Source organism: Alligator mississippiensis, chromosome 4 (genome assembly GCF_030867095.1).
Source record: "Alligator mississippiensis isolate rAllMis1 chromosome 4, rAllMis1, whole genome shotgun sequence".
In the NCBI taxonomy this organism is placed as follows: Eukaryota; Metazoa; Chordata; order Crocodylia; family Alligatoridae; genus Alligator; species Alligator mississippiensis.
The window spans coordinates 69743447-69766565 of record NC_081827.1 but is presented as its reverse complement, the minus strand read 5'-3'; the positions used below and the strand labels follow the sequence as shown (position 1 = coordinate 69766565).

General features: G+C 47.9%; 1 protein-coding gene and 1 long non-coding RNA gene across 2 annotated transcripts in view; both read right to left on the bottom strand.

The window, feature by feature from the left end:
- Window positions 1-22383, bottom strand: part of LOC102560694 (lysozyme C) — a 45053-nt gene extending 22670 nt beyond the window's left edge. The window contains exons 1-2 of the mRNA XM_059726079.1: window positions 22293-22383; window positions 16677-16766 (exon numbers count right to left, since the gene is read on the bottom strand). Of these exons, the coding sequence (XP_059582062.1) occupies window positions 16677-16766; window positions 22293-22368 (166 nt within the window). The 5' untranslated portion in view covers window positions 22369-22383. The remainder of the gene's footprint in view (window positions 1-16676; window positions 16767-22292) is intronic.
- On the bottom strand, window positions 13042-16669 carry LOC132250027 (uncharacterized). Its single transcript, XR_009461609.1, has 2 exons — window positions 14234-16669; window positions 13042-13745 (listed from the first exon to the last, which is right to left on the bottom strand). It is a non-coding gene; the product is annotated as an uncharacterized LOC132250027 (long non-coding RNA).
- Window positions 22384-23119: the final 736 nt, after the last annotated feature.

Sequence of the window (23119 nt, the reverse complement as noted above, 5' to 3'; positions counted from 1 at the left end):
TCTTGCTGGGATCCTATGATCCCTGCTGACTTCCTGCCTCTGGGGCAGGGGGCTGGACTCAATGATCTTCCGAGGTCCCTTCCAGCCCTAATGTCTATGAAATCCAAATCTATGAAATCTATGGCTCATGGGGCATGAGCCCAGGGGCCCCTGATCAGCTCCTGACCAGGAACAAGACGCAGAAGGCACTGCATGCATGTGCACAGCTGCATGCATGCATGGGGCCAGGAAAACAGACAGGCAGCATGGAGAGCAGCTCCCTGCAGATAGGTATATGGAGGGAAAAGGGGGCGGGGGGGGGGCAGATCAAGGCCGTCATGGTGAGGGAGGGAGTGGAGCAGGGACTGGGGCTGGGAATGCTGCCCAGCCAGGGTGGTGCATGGGACCTGGGGGCAGGGAATGGGACAGAGTCATGGGCGGCCCATCCAGGGGCCTGGGGGGGGAGCAGCTCCCTGCCACTGCGCACAGGGGCTGCATGTGACCCTCCAGTTTTGTGTGCAGGGTGGATGCAGGCTTCTTGCTGTGGGCTTGGGGCTCTCCTCTTTACTGCCTTTCCCTTGGGAGCTCCGTGCCAGCTGAGCACCCCCTGCCTGCCTGGCAGCAGTGGGGGCAGCAAGTTGTACCTCGCCACTGCTGGGCTGGCAGAGGGCGCAGGGCTACCGGGGCAAAGGCAGCAGGGTAGAGAGCCCCAAGCCTACAGAAGGCAGCCCGCATCTGCCCTCTCTCTGCTCAGCTTTGCTCCAGCCATGGCAGGAGACAGGGGGAGGATGGGGGGCAGGTAGGAGAGGCAGGCATGTACCACCTCACCCCCAGCCCAGCTGGGTCCATTCAGCCTCCCCCATAAAGCAGAGAGGCCAGCCTCACCCTTGGCAGCAGTAGCACCAGGAGGGGAAGAGGTCCCTAACCCCACTGGAGTCCAGCTCCCAGACCTGGGGCCTGGCTACAGAGGAAGACTGCCAAGAACCAGGAAGAAGGAACTAACTTCAGCCTGATGCAAAGTGAGAACCATGAGGTGCCTCCCTCTCATCTGCTGTGCCTGGCTTGTTCTGGAGGGATGAATGGAGGGTGTGTGGTTTAGGGCTAACTGTCCCTAAGTTAATGGACAGCCCATAAATAACACAACTAAAAATGGAGGGGTCTGTAAAAACACTAAGCAACCTTTCTTGAAGGTCTGTGAACAAGGTTTCATGTTGAAGCAGCCAACTGGTGCTCAAGCAGGAGTGCAGCACCCTGCATAGAGCTATTCCAGGGCTTTGTTGCCCATGAGTCTTCATAGACAGCTCTTCCTCCAAGCCACATGGGGCTGCTGTTACATCTGGTCCCAGCTTGTAACTACTGAGTTCAACCTGCACAGGGGTGCACAGTCTTGGGGTGAATGGGAAGGGGGTGTTGCAGCTGTAACAGAGCTGTGGGGTGGTGATGGGTATCTATGCCAAGGCATGGCAGGAAGGCTGTGAGGTGGGGAGGGGCAGCACGGTAGGAGGATATAGGAGTGAGTTAGGGGTATCAGGGTGTAGGTGTGGGCAGGGGACCCCTGGGGTGGGGGCAACAGAGTGTCAAACTTGCAATCTCCACAGTTTCTACTGACAGCCAATTTTTTAAAATTATTATTATGGTTGGCATTGAATCCCTAATTTTGAACCCAGCACTTTTCCAGGTTCTGGCAGAGGGTTACACTCATGCTAGGTAAAACATATATTAGTTAAAAAGTTTGCAAACTATCAGTAAAACAACAAATGGGGGGGATGGCAACTCTGTTTGGGGTCCAGGTATGCTCTCCACCTCTCCCACCCCCCACCTGGAAGATGCTGTTGAAGTGCAATGGAAATGGGGCAGATACATGACAGCCCAGAAATTAGGGAAAAGAAAAGTTTACCTTTTTCACTTGGACTAAAGGAAAGATTATTTGTATATGTGCAGGTATACATAAGAACAGGTAATGAAGGAGCAGAAAATGAAAAACAAAGGAAAATGTTTGCAGGACCTTGGGGAAAAGGACATATAAAAATAAAAATTATAAGGTAGAAAGTTAAGGAACTAACATTCATTTTAGTTCACCTAATGTGAAAAAATGTCCAAATACACACTGTTAAAGCTATCTAATAAAATACCTCTAGTAAATGCTTCCTTAAATGAACTGCGTTAAAATAGCCTTGAGAGATTTATGGCAATAATGTTTGCTGTCTAATTGAAAACCAGCCTGTAACAGACAACAGATATTTATATCCCACTGAGATCACTTACACTAGGTTTAACGATTTTTGCTGGAAGTACATCCTCTTTTACACAATTCTGAAAGAGATAACTGGGAAATATTGTCTATACACTAAAAAGAAGGTGCTCAGGATAACCATCCAAACAAGCTAAAGTACTTTTGTTAGAGAAATACTCCAAAGTTTATCCTGCAAAAAATCACAGCAGGCTGGGCCTGTTCTCCTTCATCTGAAATAGCTGAGAGTGATACAAGTTCTGCACTAAATAAAGGAGTGAAAACTACTATCATCATTGCATGATTTGCAATGTTGATATCATATTCAAAAAAGTAGGAATAAAAAATACCACCTAAGCCTAATATAAAATATGTATGAAGTCAAGAAGATCTATCAATTCAAAATGAGCATCAATTTGCAATTAAGTAAGTGCTTAAATAGCTTAATATCTAAATATATTTTCTTGATTTTGCGGCAATTTAGACATTTAGATTAATTTCCCTGCATTATAACACAATTTAGTAACACAAGGTGCTTAGCAAAATGCTGCAATGTTTCAACTGTAGTTTTTCTTTATGGCTCTTGAACAATCCTGTCAAATTTTCCATAATGTTATTAAAATAAGCATAGTATTAAATGTGAATAGAGTGTTTTATTTATATATTATAATCTGAGAAATAAAAATTTAAAGATAAATAGTTGAAAGACAAGGATTTTTTAGGGTGACATCTTTATTTATTTTAAATATCTTAGTTGGATGATGCTGATATTTTCTGCTCAATTCTTAATTACTGATGCTTTATCTTTCCAGTTTTCCAGGAAAACGAACACACAGCAGACAATCCTGAATTAAAGCCATTTCTATTGCATTGTAACTATTTCACACACATTTAAGGTCAAGCTTTGTCCCACTAATGCCACTATAAAACTAGCTCAGCTGATGTCAGCAAGTCAGTGAAGTTAATTAAGATTTGTATTGTCAATAATGACTCCAAGATCCCTTTCCGCCTCTGTGCTTTCAAGAAGGGAACTCCCCAGGCTGTATGTATGCTGTGGATTCCTTCTCCCAAGATGCAGCACCCGGCATTTGTCTATGTTGAACCCCATCCTATTCTCATCTGCCCACTTTTGTAGTCTGTCTAAATCTATTTGCAGCTTCTCCCTTCAAGTGTCCCCCATTTCTTGAGGTCCCTTCCAGCCTTGCTTCTCTATGAAATGCCATATATGACAGCATCTTGTTGCACACATTTTGGTCTCACCACAAAGTCAGCTTTCATAATGTTTATAAATCAAATACATGATGCAATACTTTACCTTTGCAATTCAGCCACCTGAACAACAGTGCCAACAAGGCAATTATATTTACTCCATCTCCAGAAAAAGCCAACTGAAACTATCTTACCACTTGGTTTTTCTTGCTGCTGCTAAGAAACCTTTTTCTTGGCTTTTTGCATTAAAGTAACTTCCCTTTCTTTCACACAGTTCAATGCTACTGTTGTAAATGAGAAATGTTAGTTTGTTAAATTATTTCTCTAATAATAGAACAAGATCTGAATCAGGAAATTTCTAATATTTCACAGGCTCCTTCCTAATGATTTTTTAATATCTGTGTGGAGTGAGAAAGAGCAAACAAAAACCCGGAGGTGCCTTACATGCTGGGCAGGGGAGGTCAGGAGAAGAAAAGCAGCTGGCAGCAACAGGCGGAGAGAGTGGGGGGCCGGCAGGGCTGCAGCTGGAGACTGGAAGGGAAGAGAAACACTCACTACACTTCTGGAGCAGCATCTTTCTCAGGATTGGAGGGGGTCAGTTCCCTGCTAGCCGTAGAGAGAGGAGTGGATGAGCGTCCTGGTGGGCAAGGGTTGGGAAACTTGCGAGAGGAACACTGCAGGAGTGACCCTGAGCAGGAGGCAGGCGGAGGCCTGCACACACACGGCTGGTGATAATCTCCAGAGCAGCGTGTCAGCTGAGGATACGGAGGAGAGGCCAGAGGAAACTGCTGTTCCAGGTTAGAGCCTTGCTGCGCACGGGAAAGATCTCATTGGGACTCTGAATGTTCACAAGGAAGCCGGGCAGGCCTATGCAGAACAGCAACTGGATGAATTGATTTGTTTCACTGTTGTGATTGGGATATAAGAACCTGATCCCAGGTGAAGGAGACTGAGAACAGTCACAGGTTTTTGGGGGTTTTTTTGGTTTTTTCCCTTTTTCTATTTTGATACATGCAGGCCAAGGCCAGCCCTGGAAGGGGTGCACCTAACCAAAGCCAAAGGTCACCCTGGTGGTAGAGGGCAGAATAACAGACTAACAGGCAGTACTGAGACCTGACTGCAGAAGATTTCGAGCACCATCTGGAGAGGCTAGGCTGGAGTAAAGGGGAGGTTTGGAGCCCCAAGGAAGAAAACGGGGATTGAGACTGGGTAGGATCACCTTGGGCATTGCCTCCTAGAATATAATTTCATCAAAGTCATAGCAGGAGAGAAAACACAAAATCAACTTCCTGGCAGACCAGGTGATCTGAAGCCAAGGTCCACCCTGTCACTGCCTGTAGGAAAACAAACTCAGGGCAGTGGTAGCAAGCCCTACGAGACCTACAGCTGTCACAATCTGCCACTGAACTTTACATAGCAGAGGAGGGAAGAAACAAAGAAAATAAGATTCTGTGCATGTGGTGGGAGAAACCTCCCTAAGGTCCGTTGTCTAGCTGTAATTTGATTGACAGACAACGCGGGTAAAGAAAGACAGCTGTTTATTTGCTCGAGCAAAGACCATAAAGCCAGCAAAAGGCAAAATGGCCCCCCCTCAAGGGTGAGGCGATCTTTTATACTTTTTACAACAAAGCAAGACTCTATGGTTAACAAAAAGCAATACTTGGGGCAGTGCTCTACAAATCTTTGTAACAGCATATTTTTATTAAGCTGAACTAGCACTTTTAAAAGCTAAAAGTTAAGTAACAGTAACATTATGTTAGCAAAACCTTACACAGTAGAAGATACTTCTCAAGGACACAACCAGTAAGCTCAAACAATGGTTTCTCTGTCTTATCTTATTTTTTACTGTAGCTGATTTTTTTTTTTTAGCACACAGACACAGATTCACTTTTTAACTCAGAAAATGTTTGGTGGAGTTAAAATGATTACTTGACACAAGCAAAGGCCTAGCTATCATTCTGCCTTGTGGTCAGCTACATTGCTAGGCCACAGGTCATGCCTTGTATCCAGCTGTAAAGCTAATATTTTTTAATAATCCAAATTATTGTAAACCTAACAGTATGCTTTCAGAAAACTATTCTATTTCAGGGTAATAACAAATCTGCGCACTACAGCAGAAATGTATCAGCTAATAAGGTCAGCAGGGTTTTAATTCAGTAACATCGGGTAGGAGATAGCAACCTACAGCCTGTCAACATGGGGGGCTTCTCTTACTATGTGCCATGCCCTGGAAGTGGGGAGCTTCATCCATGCCATGGTTGGGTGCTAGTGCTTACCTACCTTGGACCCAAGCCAGATCATTCTAGCGTGCTACCACAAAACCGTTATCATCAATCACCAACATAGAACATTCATAGAGTGGAAAATCATGTGTATAATAATGAAATAAATACAACGTAAAACACAAAATGGTTTCTTGTCATCAAAGCAAGATTTTGAAAAGTGTATTAGTGACACCGTGGGTGCATCTACACATGGAACTAAGTGCAACTAAATTCACTGTATGTTAACCTAACATGCAGTAGTACTAGAAATAGTTGGCAGGTTTTGTGTTTTGAGCTGTAGGAAATTGGCTTCAGTTCTGGTGACAGGGTTAGGTGCTTGTTTGAATGCACAAACCACTTTTCAGAGCTGGGCCTATGAACTGCACTTTATCAGCCTCCTAGGTAGTAGGTACAGAAACTCACGGACTCAACATACACAGTGGAGTTCTGGCACACTGTGACTGGCCGGACATCTGACTCCCCAGGTACCTCTGCACTTTTACCTGCGCTGCTACATCCCGCTGTCCTCACCCCCACCCCAGCCTGTCCCTCACCCCCTGATGCCTCCATTTCCATTTTCACTGACTGGCTTTCTTGCCTGCATTGCATGCCAGGCCAGCCTCTGGCTTCTTTACTATTCCTTCCATCCAGGACAAGGAGACACACCAACTGCAGGTATTTCGTCAGCCTGACAAAGGGTTTTTCAGCTTGAAAGATTCCTAAGATATATTTCTCTAAATATTCTGTTTTTTTTCATAATAAATATAAAAACACAAGATAAGCCATCCCGCACCATGACAGTTCAGTTTTGCTACCTTAGATGCTACTGGTGCTGACTGCTGAGTCACCTACATTATTTTTACCTGCTGCCATTTACAATGGTGGAGTGGTCAAGGCTATAGGGGAGGAGGAGACCTCAGTGGGGCACACTGCTGTGTAGTGCAGAAGGCCCAGCACCAGGAAGGGCATACCTGAACACAAGTACACACACACATACACATAGAGTCGCACAGTGAGGGTGCATCAAACAGACTGCTGCAGTGGGTAAAGGGTGCAAGAAACTCTCAGGGCTGCTTCAAGGGTCCAGTTGGCACAAGGGGTAGTGTCCCCAGGTACCAATTGGCTGGGCCCCAGAAGCTCCTGAGAGCTAGTAGCCCTGAGCTACTTGCCAGGGTGGCTTTCTATACTGCTGGGGACAGCACAGGTGCTGGCCCTGGGCTCTAGCTTCCCCTGGCTGCAGATCTGGGAGGAGCCAGGCAGGGTTATTTTGCCCCAAGTGGCACAATTTGCTCATCAACAAAGTGCATGTCCGAGCATGTGCGCTGAGGAAAAAGTCCTGGCTCAAATTTGCACTGCTTCTATTTGAGCTGCTGCAAGCACATGTGCTTGCATATGTGGATGTGTCCAGAAGGGTCTACCATTCCTACAAGTTTAATCCAAATCAGGCCAGAAATGACAAAGTTATAGGCTGTTTTGAGCTTCCCCGTTATAGCCTATGGGCAAAACGTCAAAACAGGGTCAAAACAGCAAAACTGTTTCGACAAAACAAAACGGAACAGCGGTTTTGAGTTGAAATGAAATTGAAAACAAAACGCAGTTCGTTGAAATGGTGAAATGCAAGTCAAAGCGGAACGGTGCCATTTCGAATAGCCTTATTGAATAAGTGTCAGTGGGACAGCCAGTCAAATGCCTTCTCCACGCTGAGGTTCAGCATGGCAACGTCCACATCCCTCTCCTGTTGGTAGCACAGTACCTATCATATTTGCAACAAGGCTCTGTAGATTTGCCACCCTGGCACTATGCCAGGGTGGCAAATCAATCAATTCCACAAGGATCAATCATGGAATCAATCAATTCCATGATTGATCCTTGTGGAACACCGCCCCTACGACAGACTTAAAGTGCTTGGCCAAGACTTTGGCCATCAGTTTATAATCAAAGCTCAGAAGAGTTATGGGTCTTCAGTTCTTCAGCTCTGCCCTCCTTCCCTTCTTGTACAGAAGGGTTATGAAGCCCTAATCCATCCCAGCCCGCAGGTGGCCGTCCTGCAGCTGCACGCCCAGAAGATATAGGCCCATCTGGTCCCAGAAAGTGATGTAGAACTCCTTGAGCAGACCTACCTCCACAGGAGTCTTACTATTTCATAGAGTTCATAGATTTCATAGACATTAGGGCTGGAAGGGACCTCGGAAGATCATCGAGTCCAGCCCCCTGCCCAAAGGGCAGGAAGTCAGCTAGAGTCATAGGATCCCAGCAAGATAAGCATCCAGTTTGCTCTTGAAGGTGTTCAATGTAGGCGCTTGAACCACCTCCGGTGGCAGGCTGTTCCAGACCTTGGGGGCTTGGACAGTAAAGAAATTCTTCCTTATGTCCAGCCTGAAACGGTCTTGTAGTAGTTTATGACCATTCGACCTAGTTGTCATCCCTTGGGGCGCTCTGGTGAACAAACGTTCCCCCAGATACTGGTGGTCACCCCTGATAAACTTATAGGTGGCCATCAGATCACCCCTGAGCCTGCGCTTTTCCAGGCTAAAGAGCCCCAGGGCTCTCAGCCTGTCATCGTAGGGTCTGCTTCCCTGACTTCTGATCATGCGCGTGGCTCTTCTCTGGACTCTCTCAAGCTTCTCCACATCCTTTTTGAATTGTGGAGCCCAAAACTGGATGCAGTACTCAAGAATACTTCAAGTATTCTTGAAGCCGTGTAGAGTCTTGGCAGATATAATTTAGTTTGCAATGTTGCAAATTGCAATGATGCAGCTGTCTGCTTGCCCCTTGGCTGCAGGAGAGGCACGCAGGCTCTGCAGAAAAAAATAATTGGGTCTCTCACCACTTCTGCCTTCAGCAGACTCCTGTGACTGGCAGGACACCTGGGGCTGGCCAGAAATGGACTGTCTTGCCCCTGGGGCAGCACAGGAAGGTGGCAGGAGGGTGGCTGGGTTTGCTGACAGCTGAAGAAGGCAGCGGGAACAGTGCACAGAGCTCTGGAAGCCTGGGAAGGCTGCTAGCTGCCTGGGTGCTGCCCCAGCTTGGAGGCACCCAATTCAATGCTTCCCCAAGCCCACCCAGGCTTCCAGTGCCCTGTGGACTGTCCCTAACATGTTCTCCGGCCACCAACAAACCCTGCTGCCCTCCTACACTGCTCCAGGGGCAAGCCAGCCCATTCCTGAGCAGCCCCAGCTGTTCTGCCAGCTGCAGGAGCCTGCTTTTAAGCAGAAGCAGCAAGGGACCCAAACTTTGCTGTTGCAGTTCCTCCCCATCCCCTTCACAGCTGGAGGGTGAGCTGCTGGCAGGCCAAGTAGCCCTTGAGCTGCAGGGGGCTCCAGTCTTTCCTTCCACAGTGGTGGCACCCCTTGGGGCTACTTGGGCAGAATTCCAGTGGGCCAGATGCTGCCCCACTTTAGAGGCAGCACCCAGCTCAATCCAACTGTTCCCTGAGCCCACCAGCTGGAAGCCTCCTGGGGGTGCTGCTACCCAGGCAGGCTCAGGGAAGAGTTGGAGTCAGTCCAGTGCTGCCTGTGAGCTGGGGCAGCACCCAGCCAGCTAGCAGTCCACTCGGGTGGTGCCAGGGGGTGCCACCACCGCAGAGGGAAGGACCAGAGCACCCTGCAGCTCAGGAGTTGCTCAGCCCACCAGCAGCTCACCCCCCAGCTGTGGGGGGGGGAAGGGCCGGGGCGGGGGCGGGCAGGCTCCACCAGAAGCAGGGTTGGGCCCCTCACCGTTTGTGCTTCAAGAAGCTTACTGCAGCCAGCAGGATGCCTGACACCACCTAGGAACAGTGGCTGGGGGCGCTGGTGGTAGCAGAAGGTGGTGAGAGTGGCGTGCAAGGCACTGGGAGCCTGGGTGGGTTCATGGGGAAGTTGGATTGTGCCCCTGTGAGCTGGGGCACCACCCACCCAGCTAGCAGCCCTTTCGGCTGGCCCCGGGGAGTACAGCCACTGAGGAGGGAAGGACTGGGCTCCTCTGCAGCTCAGGTGCTGCCTGGCTCACCAGCAGCTCGCTCCCCAGCAACAGGCAGGATCCAGCTATGACAAAAAAAAACAACAGATCAGTCCCCTCACCATAACGTGATGGAAAAATTCAAATGGTTTAGTCCTCAGGGTTTTATTCTATGCCCCATCATTTCAATTTAGGGGGCACAAAATAAAACGGTAGGGCGCTTGTCCATGTTACACCTCTGCTGTTACCATGTTATACTTTTCCTGTGTCCATGTGATAAAAATTGCCATTAAGCTAGCTAAATTGCATCTGTGTATCCACATTATCAGCTGATTTTATCATTTTAGATTTTTTTCTTTGGGGTAATTTAAAATGCCGCTGACATGTTTTATTTTTTTTTATGCTGTTATTTCATAGAGAAGCAAGGCTCCTAAATTTCTTCCATGGGGGTTATTTTTATCATTTTAAATTTGTAATGTGGATCTGACTTATGCCTGAAAACGTGATTTTCCCTGCTTTGCAACTATTGCACCCCCAGATGCTGCTTGGGTTCACTTGTAAATCCACCAAAATCCATGGAAGTTCATCTAATTTCTCCTGCACTGACTCAACTGGATGCCAGGTAGAAATCTTGCAAATTTCTACTGATTATTTTATTGCTTATATTCAACTAATGAAAAATGAGATTTCCAAAAAAAATGTTCTGCCTTTTCGCACACACCTTGCTTCTGGTTGTTCTTATCAGCCTTAGCCACATTCCACTCAGACCCCAAACTTTTTTTCCCTTGCTCCTTCCCGGAGTTGTGGGAGGCACCCCTGCCCCCATGTTCCCCCCAACAGTGCTGCTATCCCTATCCACCCACCCCTGCTGTGCTGCCTGCCACTTATCACAGCGAGCCAGATGGGCAAGCCAGCCTCAGCCTCTTTCCAGCCCAAACTTTTTTTCCTCTACTCCTGCCCAGAGCGGGGGGGCACCCCCGCACTGTGTTCCCCTATTTTCTTGCTCCTCTTCCACCCCCTTTGCATTTCCCTCAGTTCCAGCAAGCACACAGAAGGCTGTATAGTATTAAAAAATTAATAACCTAAGTTAACTTAAATATTAACAAACAAATACTTTAATTTAATCACATAATTTAACTTTTACAAAGAAGGAAAGAAAGAAAGAAAAATTTTCTTCTTCCTTTGTCATCATGCTCTTCTGCCAGGTTTCACTCCTACCAAAAAATATTTGACATTTATATTGTACAATGTGTAGTGTCTCCAGTTGCTAAACATGAGAATCCAAGTACTTGGACTTACTTATCACAGGACATAACTGTATTTAACAATTCTTGCCATTATCTAAGTGTCACAGGGAGGAACAGAAGGGAGGACCCCAAGAGGCCAGGGGGGAACCCCGGGGTCAGGAAACCTTAGAGGGAAATGAAGGAAAAAGAAAAGAAAAAGAGAAATATTAACCTACAGCGGGACCTGCAGCAAAGCCAGAGATGGAGGAGGAACCCACGTGGCTTGTTAGCCACGCCTTTATACAGTTGTGGCCGGCAGATGACGTCAGCCGCAATTGCCAGCTGGCGGAAATAAAGCAGGCTGCCGGCATGGAGAAAGAGAGGAGACTGACGCTGATGAAAGCACCGGTACGAGATGCCTTCCCAGAGCTCCTGTGGAGGCAAAAGGAGCTGGAAGCTGCTTCTCCCAGTGGGGGAGGATGCTACAGAGCCCGCAGCGGGACAGATGCTGCTGGCTGCAGAGAAGGGAGCCACAAGTCGGAGGCGGCTCCTTGAGGCCGGGAACCCGAACAGAAGACCAGAGGGGATCCAGAAGATCCCAGCACCAACAGCCACAACAGAAGAGCAGGAGAGACCAGCACATCTCCAGACACCCGACCAGGTGGGACCGTTGAGGGCCCTGGGAGAGCTGACGAGGCACACCAGGAAGGAGCTGGGAGTAAAGAGCAGCAAGAGGGGCTGTAAAGCATGGCCCTCTGGGGCATCAAGCCATCCCCATGGGTAGTGCTGGGAAAAACGCCAGCCGGAGGATCACAGATGATCCAGTGAAACCAAAGGCTGGGTGACGAGGGAGAAGGAGAGGGGAATAGCCCACATGCTACTATGGCCACATATACTGCCAATCATAGACCACTAGTATACAAAGGCGGGCACTAGTGATAAGGCTCAGGGAGCCAGGAAAGAGAGGTGGCTGGGCTCCTTTAGAGTGTTTCAGTGATTTTTGTTTATATTTTACATTTCCAACTGTTGGAGGGGTTGAAGGATAAGGCTTGGGGAGTCCGATTGGTGTTTAAGTCTCAAGGTGGTTGGTAGCCTTAGGGAAAAGAAGGTGGCCTCGGGGCATGGACAGGATATGGCGGGCTGGTAATATGTAGGCTGAGAGGCCCGTCCTGACAAACATAGCCAGGGGCTCAATGGTCAGGGATCTGGCCAGGAAGATATATGTGACCCGTCAAGGCTGGGTGTAAGGGCAAGGTAGAGGGGAGGAGGAGCCTCACAGAAGACCACCAGACAGATGTCCTGCCGTCAAGGGATCCCCCAGTGGTCAGACCCTCCACTAAATCAAGATTCAAAGTCGTGGCAGGCGAGATTGGGGAAGACTACACAGGAGGATAATACCGACTTGCCAGAACATCAGGGACGGACGGATGAACACCACTGAACATCTGGGCCAGAGCGGCACAAGACTGGATGTTCGAGGCCAGACGGACACACTAAGTAATGAATCTGTATCCCATTGATACCAGTCCTCCTCTGTCTGTGTTGCTGTATCTCTGCTGTCAGACCTTTGAAGAGCTGTCAGGGGATATGACATTGAGCAGTTACCCCATTCCAAAAATTCAACTCCAAATCACTGTCCTTTTGCATGCTACCCCACCATCCACCAACTTACCACTGTCCTGGACTCTCCTTTGTCCCCAAAGCACAGGTGTCCGCAGCATTCCCACTGGCATTCCCACTGATCCCATGCTGGGAAGGTGGTTGTACCGCAGCATGTACACAGTAGTGTGCACTACAATTTGGAGGGGTACGGGGGGGATTATCCATATTACACGTGGAGTGGGTAGGGATGTACCGCAAGTGGCTGCCCATACCTGATGAAAAGGTTGGCACACTGGGCAGCACACAGGCATCTTTCAGCTGTCTGTCATCCTGCTGTGCCCCGTAACTAATTTATGCTACATTATGTAGGGGGTTTCCCCTAGTGCCTTTGTAAAGGCCTAATGGCTGGTGATCTACTTGATAAGTGCCCTCAACCACAAGACACTAACCTTGGTCATGCTAGCCCCAAGCTGGCTGTCACCAACTTTGGGTTTCATATTATCAGGTGCCTCCCTGTATCACCCCACCCAGCGTGACAAAAGATTTTCACCCAGCCTCTTGTATGGAAAATAAAAATACAGGACACTTTTCAAAGTCCTTTTGTGGTACTTTATTTCTATGAGAGATTTTGAAAAAATTCCTAAAGTAGGTAGAGAGAAAAGAGTCACAGAGACCCCACGCAGCCCCTGGTACATTGAGGTGCAATCTGCTTTGCAAATACTGGGTTGAGAGCACATGAGGGAGGGAGAAGCACACCAATCCCAGGGGGTCATAGAAAACTCTAGTCATGAGAACCTGCTTCTCCATGAGATTCCCCTCTCCTGCACCTTCTCCAGGTTATGTCAGCATCCTCTTCCTCCTCATCAACATCCCTGAAGAGCCTTGGGGTTCTCCTCTTACAGCTACAAGAGCCACAGCTCTCCTTTGCAAAAGATTGGAGAGTTTTTTTGGGTGGGTTACTCTCTCAGTACACCGGCGTTCATGAAACTGTTACAAACTGCTATCTGAACCTTTGATTCTCCCTCAAAATGAGATCAACCTTCTGATTTAATTCCTTAAAACATTGTACCATGTCATTACTAGTGCATTTCATAACCTTCAAATTGGTTTGCTCACTATGCTTTAACACATCCAACACATCTTTCAATTTGGATGTCATTTCTGCACTGGGCGTAGCCATGCTTTCAGACACATCTGTCAGTAGAAGAATACTTTTCTTAGCTTCTTGTTGATTTTTTCAATAATTATGTTGATGTTGAGAGTTAACAACTGCTCTTGAAGATGAAGATGAAGGAGTGCCTGTCCACGACAAAAAGAAAGCTCTCATCAGTTCTTGAACACTTGTAAAGAACAGTGAGTCATTTTTAAATTATTTTAACAGGACTGACACTTCAAGAGTTACTTACCAGTGACAGCCCACTATCTCTCACCCAACCATCTTCTTAAGGCTGTACTCCAAAAATATTTATCCCAGCACCGCAGCATACACCCTGCTTCCCAGGCTGCACGTTGAACCAAGATCCCCACACCAAAAATCAGCTACCTCTGCAGGTGGCTAGGGCAGCCAGCCCCTACTGCAGCAGCTACATCAGGGGTGAGAGCCTGGAGCTCCACTTCCTCTGGAAGTGGCTACAGCCCCGTGGGCACATGCAGAGTGCCCAGGTGCAGCATCCACCACAGGGAGTGCCACTGTGTTCTCCCTCTGCTCCCCAATCCCAAATTTATATGAGTGTAAATCTGTAAAAATGAAAATTCAGAATACTACTAATACCAGTATTGTTACTTACAAATCACCCTTCACGAGGATAGCAGAGTCTCCGACTCAGGACTCTGTTGTTGCCTCCCTGACACAGTACTCCCTTTGGAATCTGACAAGTCCTGAGACACAGCGACAGTTGAGTCAGAGTCCTCTTCCTCATCACGGACAGGAGTTATTTCTTTCAAGCATCTGTTGAGTCTCCTGGGTGTCTGGTACCAACATGTGTGGGTTCACTAGAGTAGAGGGAGAGCACATTTCTGGCTGTGTGCTGAAGAGCAGTCCCAAATGAGGTTGTTGCTCTATGACTGATTCTGTTCTTGAGGAAGAGGCTGATTGCATAGAACTTGCAAAGTAGCTGTGGTTGGAGAAGTACTTTGGCATTGGGGAGTTTCTGGTTTCTCATGATGCATACCTCTTGTCCCAAACTCGGTCATGCAAGCCTCTGAAGGATCTCTTTTAAGGATGATAGAGAGCTTGTCATAAAATGGAATCATTCTACATGAGGCACCAGACGGAGAATTATTGTCCTTTATGTGATGGAGGTCACACTTTACGACCTTTATCTTACTGTGACACTGTTCCCAGTCACGTTTGATGCCAAGTTGCTCTAATTAATCAGAAATAGAGATGTAAACAGGTTTATTCCTGCAGTTTCCCAGTTGTAGCATGATGTTCCCTTCACTCCAAATGTCAATCAGTGCCTCAACTTCTGCATAAGTCCAGTTTGGTCCCCATCCTTGCAAAGGATCCATCAAGTCTTCCAAAATTTGACTTTTTTTGATCCTGTCCATGTTCAATAAAATGTAAAGCAGAGCAGATGATACACATTACATCCTGTGCCTGCTATTAGGACCTGTTCTGGAACCTGTTCTGGGACATGTGAAACTTTTATGAAGAGAGGCATAAAAGAAGTGTGATTTGTCCAGTCTCCAGACATTTGAAGCAATTCTTCACTTTTGATAGTCTAGCCCATGGCATTCAGAAGCCTACTCACACTACTATTGTGCTGGAAATTCTTGAAAATGTTGGGTGATCACTAGGGGTGTATGAAGGGGGCCCTATTTGTTTTGGATTCAAATTCGACCTGAATCAGGGACATCCGCTGGGGCGCATGGAGCATCCCACAGGAGTGCAGGGAAGCCTCTGCGTGCTTAGCAGCAAACCCAGAAGTGGACTGGAAGTACTTCCAGTCCACTTCCGGCTCCACTGGGGAGCATGCTGGGGCCCCCTCCCATGGGGCCCCAGCAATCAGCCACAGGGGGACCCCAGGTGTCCCTCCCAGACCCAGGAGGCACCAGTAGCTGAGCTTCTGGTCCACTTCCAGGTCTGCTGCTGAGCGCGCTGGGGAGCCCCCCACGCTTCTGTGGGACACTCCATGTGCTCCAGCATAGCAGCATTCATGAACCACCTGCTACCTAGAGGTATGTAAAAAAACATTTAAAGCTGTGTCCACGTCTGAATCTTTCCAAATCTCTCCGAATCAATTCAGAGGATATTGATTTGATTCAGAGAGATTAAAGGGTTCTCTGATTCGATTTGGATATTCAGCCACCGAATTTGGCCGAATCTCTGCCAAATCGAATCAGGGACCGAAGCTTTGCACAGCCCTAGTGATCACTTCAGGCGAGAAACCGTGAAACTGTTCAAATGGCTCAATGACACTCACTTTCTTTAAATGTGCAAACCAAAACAAATCCTTTCGGTAACAGGGTCCCTGACTGGAGCCCTGTTACTTGGGGAAAATCCCAGCAGCTGTCCATCACGATGCCCAGGCAGGGGTGGTGGGAGGGAGACTCCCAGCGCCACCGGTAAGCCAATGGGACCCGGCTTCTAGGAATAAAGGAAGGACAAGGCCCTGGACAAGATGCCTTTGGGCATCGGGAGAGAGAAGAGAGGGGTTGCCCGAGGCCCCGGAGAAAGATGGCCATGAGACGCGGAGCTGAGACCCAGAGAGACACGGAGAAGGGACCATACAGCCGCCAGATCAGTAGAGACACCTGGTACCTGTGACAGAACTCCAGCCGCCGTGGTGAGTTAGAGGCGAAAGAAGCCAGAGGCTTGGGCAGCGACGGGGCAAGGTGTCCCAGAATAGAGAGGTGGTCCCTGATTGGGACCCGAAAGGGGAAGCTGACAACGATCCTGGAGCAAAGGGGGAGACCATCCCAGATCCTAGGCGCTGACTCTGGCAGCGAGGGAGCTCCCAGAGCCGAGCCAGCACAAACCGCGGGGAGGCAGTGAGAGACATGGTGAGCCTCCACCACTAATGAGGCAATTAGCAGGCAATAAGCTGAGCTACCAGCAGGAGTGGCTTGCATCCAGAGGGACTGGGTCAAGACTGCAAGTTACCATTACCCACAGAGAGGGAATGGCCGGGACTGCTCCTTAGCAGTAATTGGTGAAGAAGAAAAGGCACAGTTCACGCAAGCTGCTAATGAGGTAATTAGCACTGCGGGACACTGGCCGGTACTTACCTTTAGGACTGTGAAGCCGGTGATCCTCTCCAGAACACGAGGGTGACTGAGGGGGCAAGTGGGACGGGCTGCCTCTTGTGGTCCAGGCCACTGTAAAAGAAAGACAAGAGAATAAAGCACCTGGAATCACGTGACAGGTCAAGCGTCATTACTCCGCGAGTACCTATTAACACTCCATCTCTTACCTCCCTTAATAAGATCAAAGTCATGGCAGGCAAGAACTAGAGGAATGGGCGGTATCCCACAGACCCAATAACACTTTCTGAGCATTTTCCACAAGGGTGATCAGGGCTCGCTCTTACAGTGTGTGTATGTGCGTGTGGGAGGGGGATGGGAGTGGTAGTCCTGAAGAGCTCTTTCATGTATGGGATACGTATGGTTTGTTCAAGAGCTTTCAAGCAAATAGGCTACCATTTTTGGTATGTGGTAACATCTCAGCTCTTTTCAAGAAATAGAGGCAACCTTCACTTACAGGGAGCACATGGTTTCAGTAGCTATTGACATGTAAATGACAGGGGTGGTTTCATGCTAATCTAGGAGAGTGACTTTTTGCAGACATTTGAGACAGAGGTCACTCCACAGGCCAAAATCTTGCTAAAGATAATGTCTTCTTTGAATCCTGAGGACTAAGGAGAAAGTAGAGGTTAATCTTGAAGGTGGTCAACCATTCACATCTCAGACATATAGTTCTACTGGTGTGATTCAGCAACTTGATGTACCTCTGGTCTGGTATTTTACAACTCATGAAGAGTCAACTTCAGAGGTTTGCCATGAGGAGGATGCTGTTATTTGAAGTGGGGAAGCTGCTTTCACGTTGCAACAAACAGAAAGTGTGGTTGCCAAAGACTATAGCTGCTTCCTGGCCATACATCCAAGGCAAGCCTTATGAGATATGGGCACACAAAAGTAGCTTGGACTGGTGGGAAAGAATAGTCGTGTCAATGTGGAATGATGACCAGTGGCTGGAAACATTCAGAATGAGCAAAGAGATGTTCTTCCACATCGTTAGCTTGCTGAACCTGTACATCCAGCATCAGAGGACTGTCATATGGAAGCCCATTAGCCCAGAGAAGCATGTTGCCATGGCCATCATGAAACTGGCCACTCCAACAAGCCTGCACCACATTGTGAATCAGTTCAGTGTGGCTCCCTGCACTGCTAGGAGGGCCATCAGTGAAGTTTGCCAACTGCTACAGGACCTGGCAGCAAACAAATTCATATGTCTAAGTAATTCCCATGAAGTGGTGGAGGGATACCACAAGATGGGCTTCCCTAACTGCATGGGAGCACTTGACAGCACACACATTCCCATCCTAAACCAGTTCCAGGACAAGTGTTTATTCATAAACAGAAAGGGGTTTCCTTCTGTGATTCTGCAAGTTGTCTTGGACCACAGAGGCAGATTTACAAACATTTACATGGGTTGGGCAAGAAGCACACACAATGCTCATGTGTTTCAAAACTTGCCACTGCCTGAGGTGATGGACAAGGCCAATATACCCCAGGACTGGAGGAGGTTGTCATCCAGGGTGTTTAAGTGCCCTCCTGATACTAGTTGATGCGGCCTACCCACTCCCTCCCTCGCTCATGAAGCCATATGCAAGGCAAGTGAGTGACCCACAGAAATTGCTGTTCAACAAGCAGCTAAGCAAGTGCCACATGACCATAGACTGTGCATTTGGGTGCTTGAAAGCCCACTGGAGATCACTAAACTACAGGCTGGAAGTCGATGCTGATAACATTACTCCTTACATAGTGGCAGCAAGCGTCCTGCATAATATCTGTGAAACCCGGGGCGAGGTCTTCAGTGACGCTTGGAGAGATCAGTTAAGAGAACTTACACAAGCCACGACCTTCACTAGCAGAGAAACAGTTGAACGTGGGGGGCTAGAGATACAGGCAAATAGTGGGAGGGGTGCTGTGATCAGAAATTGTCTGGTGGCACACATAGGTGCTGCTCTGCAGGGCAAATGTGCTCTGTAATTGTGTGAATTGATGCCTTTTTATCATTAATGTTCCATTTCATATTAATTTCTCATTGAATAAAGTCCATCTTATAAAAAAGTTGTCTTGTATAATGGGTTCATAACAGGGTCTCATGGAGGTCTGTGTGGAGTGCAGGATGGAGGGGAGGGGGTGTGTTGAGTGGGTGGCAGTGGGGATGGGTTTGTGGTGGCAGGAAACTTGAGAAGAGAAGCAGATCTAAAACTGGTTTGGGGACATGACTGCAAACTGTAATAGGAGTCACATGCAAATAGACTAATTGATTCGACAATAGCCTGGTAACCACTATGCCCTTTTCCCGCAGTGCAGCCTCTCAATTCTGGCCATGGTATATGGTGATTGGCAGGGGAGGGGAGGAAATTAATTGCGCCTGGGCAGTTTTTTCTTTCTTTGCCTCAGTGTTAGGTCATGCTGGCCATTTGTGTTGATCACAGGGGAGAGGGGGAGTTGGGGTAGGCTGATCACGGCCCCCCAACACTGCTTGGGGACAGCTGTCGTGGGCAAGGGGATCTCCAGTAACCAAGGAATCTTGATGATCCTCGATAACAACCACTGCAAAAATTCCTTACAGTTTGACATAATACAAATGAGAAGACACAGGATTCTTTCTGTTTTACATACAAATGTATGTAGTACTGTTTCCATTGAGGCTTTAGATAAACCATGAGTTACATTTTTGCATTACATTTTTATAAGTCCAAGCATTAACAATTATGTTTTTTACATACATGGGGGAAGCAGCAGGGGGAAGAGGCTAGGAGGGCTAGTCCAGGGAGGGGAGGGCATGTAGGCCAGCACCAACCAGGGATGCTGAGAGAGAGTCCCCCAGCCATGGGGGAAGCAGCTGTTGGTATTCAAGTGGTGAAGCTAGCTGAAAACCTTTTTTATTTGCAAAGAGAATAATATTATATCACAAAGCTGTTATATTATATTATATCACAAAAAACCCCAGAGGAGGGATTTTTTCCCCAGGCAGAGCCAGGAGGCAAGAGACAGGGAGAGAGCTTGCCAACTGCCGACTGCTCCCAGGAATGTTAATGCACTATAATCCGGAGAAGTTGAGTCAGAACAAGCTGCCCAGCTTGAACTCCTACATCAACAGGACTGGCTGAGTGTGGGTGGGTGGGTGTGTGGGTGCTTGGTTGTATGAGAAGGCCCACCATGGAATAAGGAAGCTGGGATGCCCTTGGTTGTGAAAGACTGGCTGAAGATTTTTTTTTTTTTGGTGATTTTTCAGGAGGAAGACATAAGTAATATTTTGATTACAGCAGAAAGTATGCTAGACACAATGAAAAATGAAATCATAAATGTTGTAATGCTAAAGCCTAAAGCCCCTAGTCATGGGGCAGGGAAGGTGAGGGAAAGACTATTTTGCTCCAGAAACCCCCCAGCCATGAGGGAAGGTGTATGGAAGGACTATTTTGCCCCAGAACCCCCCCCCAGACATAGGGGAAGGTAGGGGAAAGACTATTTTCCCCAAGAAGCCCCCCAGCCATGGGAGAAGGTATGTGGAAAGACTAGTTTGCCTCAGAACCCCCCCAGATATTGGGGAAGGTGTGTGGAAAGAGTATTTTCCCCAAGAAGTCGCAGCTGTGGGGCAGTGAAGGTGTGTGGAAACACTGTTTTGCCTGAAAAGCCCCAGCAGGGCAGAATTTTACCACAGTCAATAAGCTGCCCAGCTTGAACTCCTACATCAATGCGACTGGCTGGTTTTATCAAGACTTGTGCAAAAAACTGTGGGTTCTATCTAAAAAGCCACCATGCCACAGGAAAGACTCAGGGAGAGAGAGGGGGTGGGCGGGAGTGTATGTGGATGGAGAGTACACAAGTAAGGTAAAAAAAAATTGGGGCAACATGAACAAAGACAAAGGGTAGTGTGTGCGTGTGTGTGTGTGTGCATGTGCACAAGCTGGGATGCCATTGGTCTACAAATAGTGAAGCATAGGCAAGAGGGAGGGAGGCTATTAAACATTAGGCATCTATTCTATTCCCACCCACCACACTGGCAGGCAGCAGACACCTTTTCATCCTGGACATTGACACTGACTCCAGGACTATAGTTCAGTTCAGCGTGCATGCGTGCGGGCGCACGGATGCAATGCCCTTGGTAGTGAAAAGCTGGCTGGCAAACTTTTTTTTGTGTGAAAAAAATAATGTTATATCACAAAGTTTACTTTCAACCAACACTGTTCAAACCTGCACATAGTCTTGGCCTTAATTTTTAGAGAAACCCCTTTTTTTCATGTTACCCAAGAAAACAAAAAGAAAGCTGCTCTCTGCGGTGAAAGAACTGAGCATTTTCTAGCACCCATTTTTTGCCAGCACGAAGCAGGGTACTCTGTGTGTGTGTGTGTGTGTGTCTGTGTGTGTGTGTGTTTGTGTGTGTGTGTGTGTGTGTGTGTGTGTGTGTGTGTGCGCATACAGCTGGAGGAAGAGGGAGTGAGAAGTGAGGTCCTTTCCTGGCAGAGATTTACCAGGTTTCAGACCTGAGGAAAGCATTTCTTGCAGTGCAAGAAAGTGTGTGTGTGTGTGTAAGCTGGGATGCCGTTGGTCTAAGTGGCAAAGCATAGGCAAGAGGGAGGGAGGGAGGGAGGGAGGGAGGGAGGGAGTTGTTGGAAAAACTGCACTGTAGCAGTAGTGAGAGAAGAGGGCACGCTGGCCAGCACCAACCAGGAGTGCTGAGAGGGAGTCACCAGCCATGGGGAAGCATAATTACTCGGGATAATTACCTGGGCTACATGAAAAGACAAACAAAGAAAAAGGAACATTACATACATGATCCTTGAAATGAGCTAATGAAGCATATTTCAGTAAGTAGCTTCTTGAAATAGCTTGACCATTTGTAAGTTTTAGCATTTTTAAATCTTGCACATTGCACTGCAGACTGGGACACATAGACTCAGCAGGAGGAAGGAGGGAAGGCTGGAAGCAGGGCAAAAAAAAGGACAAAAAAGATATTCATTGGTAAATACTGGTATATTCATATATGAAACAAATATGTTAATTTTTAATATATGAAGGGATTATTTAAAATGCAAGCTTGGTTGCTCATGTCTGCACGAGGACTTGTCTACAGCAAGGCAGAGAGGCTAATGGTGAATTCCCATAGGCTTTTTTTGGAGTCTAAAAGAATATTAAGAGTATCGAATAGGCACCTGGCAGTGACATTGCCATCCTTTTTTCTGGAGACAGAAGTGGTATCAGGCGACTTTCCCAGGCTTGTGTTCCTCTCTTCTGCCTGCTGTGCCCGACATTAGTAGCATAATATAAAGCATAGCATTCGGGAACTCGAAATAGGAGGGAGGGAGAAGTTAAGAGCATAAAAATTTGTACTGTAAAACCACCATGCAGTCATTCCAGCCCTGAAATGGGGGTAGCCCTCCTGTAGCAAGTGGGGGGGGGGGGCAGGGAGAGGTAGAGAAAGGCAGCTGAGGGGCGAGGAAGGGTAGTGAGGAGGTTACCCCCCCCCACCCCTCGAAAATTGTCCTGCAATTGCGGATACCTAGCAACTTCATTCACGGCAATTAAACCCTATTTACATGAAAGAAAAAGTAAACAATGCAAGCTGCCCTCCCTCCCCCAGGGCACAGCCAAGTGTTTGTTCTCACTTACCTATGTGTAAATGTCCCATTTGGTTGTGAAATAGATCGGGGTGTCCTCTTTCAAGTGTTGCAAAAAGCTGCCTCATCCTGCACTGAAAGGTAATACTGCACCTGACATGAGCAGCAAGCAGCAGGCTGCACTCTTATGGAAAAAGTGCTGTGCTACCCAAGAGCAAGCGTCCCGCAGGGCTGAGTCCTTGTGCCCCTGGTGAGCTGCCATCTCTCATCTACCTCAAAAGACTACAGTGTACGCACCCCAGTCAGTCACTGCTCCACAAATTTATAGGCACTCAAGGGGTCAGACACCCCCCCACCCCCTGACACTCCTCGTTCTGGTGTAAAAAAAACCCAGACAGTCTGGCACTGGCCTGGTAAGCACACAAAAATTTTGTGCCAAAACATGCAGGGTTTTGCATGGAAAAGGTTTGGGTCCCCAAAAAATGGCCAAGTGCCCCATTCAACTTGTACCCAGGGAAAGCAAGGGGCACTGGGTTAGGGCAGGGGGTGATGCCCTTTGGGACCCCAAAGCCAGGGGAGAGGCAATGCTTTGAGCACACTTGCGGGTAGCCCAAAAGGTACCCCACACCCAGTGCCCTGTGAAAACAGTGTGCCACCTGAAGGGTGCCCCCCCCTTCACCCAGCCTTGGGAGATGCTTGTGTACATTTGGGGAGCCCTGCAGGGCTTTGCATGGAAAGGTTTGGTGCCAAAAGAAAAGCGCCTGAGTGCCCCGTGCTTGGGGGTTAGCTTAACACGGAAAGATCTCGCACCTCAGCCCCAGGAGTGCCCCATGCAACTTCCACTCAGGAAAAGAGAGTGGCAGAAGTGCTATGACTGGG